General features: G+C 36.4%; 1 protein-coding gene across 3 annotated transcripts; it reads left to right on the forward strand.

Annotated features, from left to right (window-relative positions):
• The first annotated feature begins 544 nt into the window (after positions 1 to 544).
• Positions 545 to 10,060, forward strand: LOC131052906 (uncharacterized). Of its 3 annotated transcripts, none has more exons than XM_057987548.2 (2): positions 545 to 1,114; positions 9,694 to 10,060. In XM_057987548.2, exon 1 carries the CDS (start codon positions 616 to 618, stop codon positions 1,111 to 1,113), a length of 498 nt encoding a protein of 165 aa, XP_057843531.1. In that variant the 5' UTR covers positions 545 to 615; the 3' UTR covers position 1,114; positions 9,694 to 10,060. The 3 variants fall into 3 exon arrangements, with proteins under 3 accessions (XP_057843531.1, XP_057843530.1, XP_057843532.1); XM_057987547.2 differs by lacking the exon at positions 9,694 to 10,060 and adding an exon at positions 1,252 to 1,462; XM_057987549.2 differs by lacking the exon at positions 9,694 to 10,060 and adding an exon at positions 1,295 to 1,462.
• The last annotated feature ends 507 nt before the right edge of the window (positions 10,061 to 10,567 follow it).

Genomic DNA, 10,567 nt, shown 5'->3' on the forward strand with positions numbered 1-10,567 from the left:
AACTTTATTAAATAAAAGATCAAATAATTTCCACTAAAGATCTAAATTACGTATATTGGATAAAATATTTAGACCTTAAGAACTATAGAAAAAATCAATATATCAATTCAATGCTAATTCATGAAACCCACATTCTCTAGCATAGGTAGGGACTAATAAATTATATAACTTGATGAGATGTTGATTTAAGAAATTGTTGTGTAAATTTTTTCATACGTTTATTTTTAATTTATGGATATGAAATTTGTAGAAAAAGTTGAACCTTTAATGAAAACAAAGTGCCACAAATATGCCAAGTAGATGATGTATATACAAATCAAATAAATTGATAAATTGATAGAATCTCTAAATATATGATATCCTAATTTTCTTTTAATTCAAATGATGTAAAAAATGTCCTTAAATACATGTCTATAAATGTTAATTTGAATTATTAAGTATGTGAGTAAGTAGGCAATGGTTTAGATATGGAAGGAGAAATTTTAAATTTCCTAATTAGTTAATTTATTTAGCTTTTTAAAAATATTGGAAAATAATGGCCGAGGCAACAGGCACATTTCATTTTCCGTGTGACACCCCTCAAAGGCAACAAACATACAAACCCATCACACACCAATGGCGATGGCTTCGGCATTCCGCAGGCTAGCGAACCGCGCAGCTGTTGCGGGTTCGAATCTCGCTCCCAGCAAGTCGGGAGCAACAATCTTCAGCCGTCATTCCGCAACCCAATCTTCTGGCGGGGGCTCGAAGAAGGTGTCGGATCGCATAGTCCATATTTCCGCAATTGACCCGGACGGCGAGCGGTATTCCATTGTGGGACTGACTGGCCACACGCTGCTGAAGGCCCTGACCAACAGTGGCCTCATCGAGCCGGCCTCACATCGTCTGGAAAACATCGACGCCTGCTCCGCCGAGTGCGAGGTCAGTGTCGCCCCTGATTGGCTCCAGAAACTCCCTCCCCCTTCTGAAGACGAACTCTACGTTTTGAAATGTAATACCATGAGAGGCGAGGTGAGTAAGCATGCCAGGTTGGGCTGCCAGATCATTCTCAACCATGAACTCGACGGAATGGTTGTTGCCCTTCCCGAGCCCAGGCCTTGGGATATTCCGTAATGTGAGTTTCTTTATCTCGTCTTTTCTCCAGGTTTCAATTCCGGGGTTTCATGTTGTGGATCGTTTTCCTGATTTAAGGTTTTAATACTTCAAGATGAAATTTAGGGTTTTGATTTTGGAGACTCTGTTGTGGATCAGAATTCTGCTTTAGATATTTTTTGGATTTCAAGATGGATTATAGGATCTCACCTTTGGGAATTATAGCGTCGGCTGCGATCCTGCTTTGGATTTTTTGAACTTTGCAAGATGAATTCTGTGACCCGGGGGATGCTCTGATCTTAGAACCATAAAGAAATGATCCGTACACTGTTTTTATATTCAATAATGGCAAGCAATAATTCAGATACTATTGTTATGTTAAATAAAGGCAAGCAATGATGTAGATTTTAGTTCGTTAAAATGCATGGGCAGCTGTAGTTTTACGAGTGCCTGCTTTAGATTTTCAGTGTTTTAAGGCGGGTCTGATAGTATGGAATTTAATTATCGATTGGGTGTCTGCATAGGGATTTTGTCATATTTAGGCTGAGATTGCATTCTGCGGATGCCCGTATTTTGGAACCATAGTGAATTGTTCGAATTTAATAAATTGATGCAAGGTTTGTTTCATGCATTGGACTTATTTATGATTTTCGGAGTTAAATAGTATTGTTCTGTTAATGCCTATACATTGAAACCCTAAGTTGCCGGTTCTAATATGGGGGAGGGTACGGATACAGGGTTCTGGTATGCCGGTACAGCAAATTTGCCCCCCTTGGATATGGTATGGCTGGGTGTGGCTATATATATGTGCAAAAATTTAAAAACAATATTGAATTGTAAATACATTTGACATATCATATATCGTTATATTTTATAATAACAGTGATATTGGAGTCTTTAGTAGTATGGTACTTCATCATTGATCAATGATATTATGACAGTCGTAAAAATAATTATCTAAATTGTCAGTTCTGGTCTCTCCTCTCATACCCTCATGTAATTAAGTTTCTTACGTGACAAGAGATCCCAATTACTAGTAGGGGTGGGAGTGGAGACCCCAACTAGGTTGAGGGGCAGCACCCCTCATTTGGGTTGGTGGTCATTGGGGCAGCGCCATTTTGAGAGATAAATAGGTAAATTAAGGCCTTTGAAACCACAGAAGCCTTCACTTTGCACACCATTTTCACAATTTTATCACTAAATGACAAATTAAGTATTTGACACATTTTTGTTTATAATTTTTTTTAACAAATGACCGTTTATTTTTAATTTTTTTTTGTGTGAGTGGCCCTTGGGTCATCTTGGGTATGCCTAGGGTGAACCTAGGCCACTCTCGTTATAACACCTTGGGTGAACCCAGGATGCTTCTGTGTAGGACACATATTTGCACCTATTTGGTACATGATCGGGACCCTAGAGGGGCTTGCCTAGTTATTTGGTTGAAACCTAGAAAATCGTTTCAAATTTGGTACTTATCGATGGGGATTGATTCTTGTGTTGGACTTTTGTTGGTATTAGAACAAAATTGTATTCTGTGCACGCTTGTATTTAGAAACCTTAAAATTTTTTTTCAATTTTAATAGATGCCTACATTAGATTTTTTCTGCTATTAGAATAAAATTTGATTTTATGCATGGTTGTGTTTTTGGAACCCTAGAAAACTATATCAAATCTTATTTTTGATGTGGGGATTGATGACTGCATTGGATATTTATCATTCCTAAACTAAAATTGCAATTTATAGATCATGTTTTGGAACACTAGAAGATTGTTTCAAATTTAACAATTGTCCCATGCAGATGCCCATGTATTGAAACCCTAAAACACTTATTAGAAATTTGATAATCAATGTGGGAATTGATGCTTGCATTTGATATTTATTATTATTAGACAAAATTTTATTCTGTGGATGGCCATGGTTTGAAAACACTTTCAATTTAATAATTGAATTTGATTAATAAGTGAGGATTCTACTGAGGTTCCTGCTTGATAATTAAGCATGACAGAAACATTACATATAGATAAGATGACAATAATTGACATAATAGTCTCTACGGATTACAAAGATGACCCCTACACACATGACCAGCAAAGATACAACCAACAACCAAAAGCCTAACGATTAAGGAATCCAAAAAGAGAATACAGTTCCCAAAACATCTACCATTGAAGCCTAAAACACCTTAAACATAAGAAATTGGGATGAAACAAAATCCCCATATTTTCTATTAGGAAATAAATTCATAATATCTAGAATGTTTAAGCCATTTCCTACACATCGCCACGTGAGAAAAGCATGCATACAAGCTTATAGAATAAACATAATGCAAAATTCAAATAGACAAGCTACAAGATACCACAAGATGTACAATTGGAAAACCTTCAAGAGGGAAAATCCCAGCCTCTAAAAGCATCCACACTCTTTGTATTATTCAACAATGAATCATTACAATGCACTTACAGAGTTTCCATGAACACTTAACATTAAGCTCCTCCAATTCACTTTTCATTTGTCCAAGCATGTAACAACACATCCAATGCATATGCTTACTTATGCACTCACAAGAGAAACTCAGTACAATGACAGTTCATTTACCAAACCAACCTTAACCACTGAACATGTGCTTGCTTTTATAGACTCAAGTTTAGACAAATAAAACCAAGTGGTAAGATAAAACCATGTGCCTCAAAAGCATGAGTACACAAAATCATTGACCCCTCATTTACTTTTTAATCACATTATACAATATCGTTGCCCAGATAATAATTAATTATTCTCTATCTCTGTAATGGTGAAAAATTATTAGGGTTTCCACTATTAGATGTATGAAAACCACTAATTTACCATCACATTCAAAAGAGGGGTGAATCCAATAGATTCAATCACAAATCAGTAATGAAAAGGATTGAATACTATTTGGATTCAAGGGGGTGTGAATTTATTTACCCTCTTTTGTGAGTTGAATTGCTGAAATTAGGGAAAAGTGTTGAAAATGAAGGTAAACATGTGGAAACAGTAAGCTAGTAGTATATGTAGATTCGGATTTGATCCCTGAAAAAGCTCCAAAAATGTTGGGACCGGAGCGCTTGTAGCTCTGGTCCTCCTAACTTTTCGCACACCAAAAGGGGTTGATTCGTCTCTGCAAATAATGCCTATTCTGAAAATCGTAGTGCACACAAAAAGAAAGGGAAATAGGTTGGGAATAGGGGCTTGCCTAAGTCAAACCCCGGTTTTGAAATTAACCATGCAATAGAGATAAAAGATAATTGAATCACTGTAACTGAAGATTCTCCTTTTGACGAAGATGCTGAATAATTACTGAAAACCAAATGATATACCTCTATGTGAAGTTTTGTTTGTCTCCACACAAGGTTAGGGTTTCATGAAGTCTTTGATGAAATAGGATGTAAATCTCCACTTTAGTGCTTGAATCTTGACTTTGTTGCTGCTCCAAGGCTCGAAGGAAGACTGATTACTTGCTCAATTGTTTGAATGCTTGGTCTCATGTGTGCATTCTTGTTGATGCATATCCAAATGAGAGGGGAAAGCTTCTTTTTGTACTTGCCCGTCATAAAACTTGCTAATTTTTTGACATGAGCCGACATGGGGCTAGGAATCTTGCTCATTTTTGAAATAGGGAAGAGGGTTTTAAAGGGGCCTAAAATAGGGAGGACCATAGAATGGAGGGCATGGCACTCTGGTCCTACCCCATTTTGGGGCTAGGACAAGGTGCCTAGCTCATGCAAAAGTAAAAAATGCAGACATTCTTGAGTGATATGAGCAAAATCAGGCCCCAATCAGGCCTAGGGGCGCAAATGCTAAGGTAGGGACCCAATGCGGTCAAAATTGTACAAGGGTGCAATTTTAGGATGCTACAGTCTCATAAACATAAAATAACTAACCCGATGTTACATACAACTTTACAAGTGGACTCAAATAAATATCTAATGTGGCTAAATGCATCTTTTAGATGCACACCACAACTAATTATATATTTATTTTACATAATTGATTTTATTCCATGTTATGCAAGGTGTACAACACCTATTCTTAACATTTTCATATCAGAATTTTCAGCCTTACCCAAACCCATGATTTCTTCAACTTGTACAACAGTAGCCATTCACCAGGACCTGCCTGTGGAACCTGCAGTGAAGCTTCCAACAAAGGAAACTTAATGCTATGAAAGATATTTTCCCCATGCTGTGCCCCGTGCAGATTCTACACATATGACTTGAATTGTGAACATGCTGGACACCTCTAGATGACCTTGTTATGGGTCAGCAGAGGGCCCAAGACTTTGCCTACTTCCACAGCAGTAACTCATGCTGAACTAGCTTCATTTTATTATTTTCCACCAGCCCTTGAGCCGAGGGACTCTTTTTTAGCTTCTTTCTTTGCAGAGGATACAATGTTAACCTAAACAACTTCCTCCACCTCACTAGAGAAAACCTTGATATTGTTGAACTGGGCCAACAAAAGAGGATGAAGGAGCCAAATCCTTTGTTCTGCATTTGGAACTGCTGCCACCAATTTTGGAAAGAAGTCTTCTCAAATTTAAACATGGTGGCCCTGAAACACCCATACCTTGATCACCCACAACTGAACTGACAATCTCTTAGGTTTCTAAATTGTTGCAAGTAAAAATAGAATGCAATCATCCAAAACATGATCCTTCTGATGATGATCTTGGCCTTTGACAGCCGGCTGGTGATGTTCCATGGCACCACACAGCTGACAGATCATCCATATCCAAAATATCTAGAAAGCTAATGGATGCCACACTCCAAACTGGCGCTGCACCCCTGCAATAATTGAAAACATCTACTGCATTGTTTTTTTAAGATAAGGCTCCCACATGCAATCTAGGATCCGGAAATTATGCTTCAAATGACATTTGCAAGCTTTATTTACAACCTAAGTCACCAGGTTCGAATTCCAATTCGAAGTTCGACAGCTTTGAAATTCGAATGAAGTTCGACAAGGAAAAAATTTGAAATGTATAAAATTCGCCATATGTAATTGTTTTAAATCTTTAATAAATATATGTAATATATCTATAAAATTGCCTAAATAGTTTAACATTGATAAATAGATTTGAAATCGTTACAAAAAGATGACACATTTATAAAATTTAAACCATAGGAAACATATGCTTTCACGATTGCAAAGATGTTCTTTTGTCAAAAAGGTACATACGCTTCCACTTCGGCTTCCACACTTCTCCAGCAACGACTCACGACGGACTGAAGACTCTGGGTTTCTGGCGCTCATTTATAAAAAAAACTGAAAAAAACCCTAAAATCGCAATTAAAAAATATTAACTTTTTTCAATGTATGAATTTGAACGAATTTTATACTTTGTTTTAAAGTTCGGCGAATTTTGAACTTCAAAGAAGAAATTCGGCCGAGCCCGGTGACTTGTTTACAACCTTAACCACCTTTGTTCTTATGCTGACATTTTTGGGGAATGTAACTTTGGTCCAGAAAAAGGCATACTAAGAAATCACAGGGGTTTAAAGTTTAAAGAATTGTTTAGGTCTCCACAAGAAGAAGGGAGACCACTGTACAAGACAGCTAATGGATCTTGGTCTATCGTATAGCTTTCCATATGATCTGCCACCGTATTTGGGAGAATAATACCTCCTTGAATCATTTCCAGATGGAGAGGGCTTCTTCTAAGATTTTCCTAAGATGTCATGACCCCTCCACGATCGTTTTATATATATATATATATCATAAATAAAACAATAATTAATAATTCAAAATTTATTTAATATTCTTGAAATACTCAAATAAAAATAAATTAATATTGCAATGAATCCTTCTATCAGAGATTCATTATGACGTCCCCATCCAAATGCTAAATAACTAAGAGAAAGCTCCCTGTATTATCTTTATAGATGATAAAATTCGTAGCCGACTCAATACCTCCTTGTTGTAAGTTGACAGAACACAAAAGAATGAATATATTCAATCATCTCATCCAAGCTTATATTTTCATAAAGATGACCTTGCTGAATAACCATCTCATCAATATGAAGATCATGTCTCTATGTGCACAATCCAATAGATCCGAGAGGGCAATTCAACATTATGGCAAACAGCAACTATATAGATATCCATTCCTTGTTCTCTCTGCTGAACAGATTCATTATTTAAGATCAAAGGGGTAATTCAAAGAACTCGGCAATAGTCTACATTCGATCTGAAAAAGTTTATCCACAAGATGATAATGTCTTCTTTTCACTACTACTATCCATTGATAACAATCATTCCAAATTATCATCCCAATTTCATCACCGAGACAACATAGAGCGAACACATGTTGTCACAGCAGTTACACGGATGGTGCCAGTCGCTTATCATCAGTGTCTTCATCAAGAGTGCTTCATGATAACCTCCATGCAGATTGGGATTAATATCGATTAATGAGAAAGCGATAATCAAATATCTGTCAAGACTAATATGCAGCCACTTATAAGGACCGAATCAAAGGATTGTTGACCAAAGAAGAGATGAAACACTACACAGTTTGATGATCAATTAAATGGAGGGAGAAGTGATCTCCTTGACACATCCATGATTGCGAACGTGAAGGAATCAATACGTCTAACAAAATACCAAGTATTGGCCCTTGGATTAAATCAGAAATTAATAGTTATTAAGAAGGGATGCGATTATCAAATACAATTTAGAGTTGTCAATCTTTCATAGAACTAATGCATCAATTAGACATAACAAATAATAATAATGAAAGGGTGCAGGTTGAAGAAAGGTATCCTTTGAAATCCAAAGGGGGTAACTATTCAATCCACAAGGTATAAAAAGTCAATCAAATCATTTCCAGCCAGCATTGTGGAATTTGTATTTTGTTTTATTAATCTAATTTGGATCGCTCTTGAAAGAGCAAATGCCAAAGACAAATTATCGGGGTATACTTAATGGAAAAACCAAGGGATCGCAGGACAGGTCACGTGGGAGTGGCAGCCTGAGCAATTTGGGTAAGTACAGTCTCCCCCACTGCTGACAGAATTAAATAGAATCCATTTGGGTAAGTGCAGGACAGGTCATGTGGGAGTGGCAGCCTGAGCGATTTGGGTAAGTATCTTAAACATGACTTCAATTAACTAATTATAAGTATCTAAGATTATAAGAATGAAATGTCAGTTAATAAATTCTTGTAATAGAACTCCTTAAAACTGACCTTATCTATAATCGGTTCTGTATTTCTCCAAATCCCCTAGGGAGATGGGAGCTGCTAGGGAGGGGTGGAGTAAATCCATTCGATAGGATGCCCCAAGGGTGAAAGACTCCTCCTGAAATCTGGGCTGCATGCCCCAAGGGTGAATAGACCGAGTTCAGTAATCTGGGCTAACTAGAGAGTTGGTTTCAAGCGCCTTAGACAGCCAAGCCCTCTTCTGGGAAAAGGGATGGAACAGTTGTAAATTAGGGGATGATTTAAAGAAGTTATATCACAAGGTAGTGTTGACTATGCTTAATCAAGGTAGTAACATAGATGTTGCTTGATAATTGACAGAGTATAAGTAGGGGACATTACAATCTAGGAGCCGGAAATTATGCTTCAAATGACATTTGCAAGCTTTATTTACAACCTTAGCCACCTTTGTTCTTAAGCTGACATTTTTGGGGAATGTAACTTTGGTCCAGAAAAAGGCATACTAAGAAACTACGGGGGTTTGAAGTTTAAAGAATTGTTTATGGGTTTAAAGTTGAAAGAATTGTTTAGGTTTCCACAAGAAGAAGGGAGACCACTGTACAAGACAGCTAATGGATCTTGGTCTATCACACAGCTTTCCATATGATCTGCCACCGTATTTGGGAGAATAATACCTCCTTGAATCATTTCCAGATGGAGATGGCTTCTTCTAAGATTTTCCTAAGATTTCAGTTGGGAGAAGAGCCCCTTTTTAATGAATTGATCACAATATGAGAGTTGCTGCACACCAATAGATGAATTTAGTGGTATCACAGCTACCACACTTTCTGACTGATTATAAGTTTTGTTGCAAGAATAACTAATCCCCACAAACAAAACTATTTTCCTCATGAAAAACAATCCTGGTTCCAGTACTTTTGGATTTTCCCTAGAAGCCCCATCAAAATTAAGTTTTATAAGATCAGGTGGAGGAGGGATCCACTCCATTTGATCAATTCAATTAGATTTCTTGATTTTATTCTTTATCAGATGCCTGTATTAATTTTTTTTTATCAATCTTTGATGAGACTTGCATTAATGTTTTGAAGCCCTAGAAAATTGCTTCAAATTGAATAAATAATATGCCGTTTGATGCCTGCGTTTGCTTTTTAATTTTTATCATTATTAAAGGGAAGTTACCTTTGGTGGCTGGTTAAAATTTGAAACCGTAAAAGAATGTTGAAAACTAAATAGATTATGTGAGCACATGCTAGTTTTACACATGGCCACTTTGGGTTTGTTTTCTGATGACCCTTTGATATTTGTGTTTTTTTGAGGCATTTTTTTTGTTCAATCCGATGTATAGTTTATCAAATCCTTACAAATGTTGCAATTGGATGCTTTTTGTCGACTAGTGAAGTGGGTGCTATAATTTTTGCAGAAGCCTTAATTGGATTTTAGTGTGGATTGGATGCCTGCTATAGATTTCTAACATTTGAGACAGAATTTTCTCAGTGGAGATTTTCAGTTAGTTTCAAACAGTAAAAAGTGATGCAAAGTAGATTATTTTGTTGAGTGTTAACTTATGAAGGGGGCTCTTAAATATTCCAGATGTTTATTAGAAATTTGACATTTTAAGATGAAACTTTGAGATAACTAGTGTGGAAATCCATAATTTCAGACGTATATGTTGAAATTCGTGATTGGTGGATGCTCATTTTGGATTTTTAGTCATGAAATCCTAAATCATTCTTGCAAATAGATGATTTTGTGTAAATTTATACAAATGCATGTGGTGGATTTTAATACTGGATGAGATGTCTGCTTTAAATTTTCTTTTTATGTTTGAATGCAAAATCCCTTTTCATTAGACATTTATTTTGAAGTTTAGATTCAAAACCATGAAAATGCTTGCAAATAGACGATTCTGTTGAGCAACGGAGTCAGCTCCATGATTTTAGAGAGGCCTAGAGTGGATTTTATTGTGGCTTTCTGTTTAAGCTTATTGACATTTTAAGGTGAAAATTCAAAGTTGTGTTTTAAGTCTGCGCATTTTGGGTTCTGTTTTCCGAATGCTAGAACTGTTGCACATAGACAGTAATTTTTAATATCGGACCAGTCTCTGTAATTTAATGGATGGCAATTTCAAGACAATTGTTTTCAATGTGTCTGTGTGTTTGGAAGATTATTCTGAGCTCAGTGATAGTGTAGGCATCTAGAATTTCACAGATACCTACATTGAAAATTATGTGCAGTGGATACTCATTTTATTTGTCTCCAAACCCTACAATTATTTTCTTAGTAGATGATTCTGA

The sequence above is a fragment of the Cryptomeria japonica genome, chromosome 9, assembly GCF_030272615.1.
Source record: "Cryptomeria japonica chromosome 9, Sugi_1.0, whole genome shotgun sequence".
In the NCBI taxonomy this organism is placed as follows: Eukaryota; Viridiplantae; Streptophyta; class Pinopsida; order Cupressales; family Cupressaceae; genus Cryptomeria; species Cryptomeria japonica.

Bases quoted from the DNA above. Each gene is read 5' to 3' on its own strand.
- LOC131052906 (XM_057987548.2), top strand. From the start codon at position 616: ATGGCGATGGCTTCGGCATTCCGCAGGCTAGCGAACCGCGCAGCTGTT.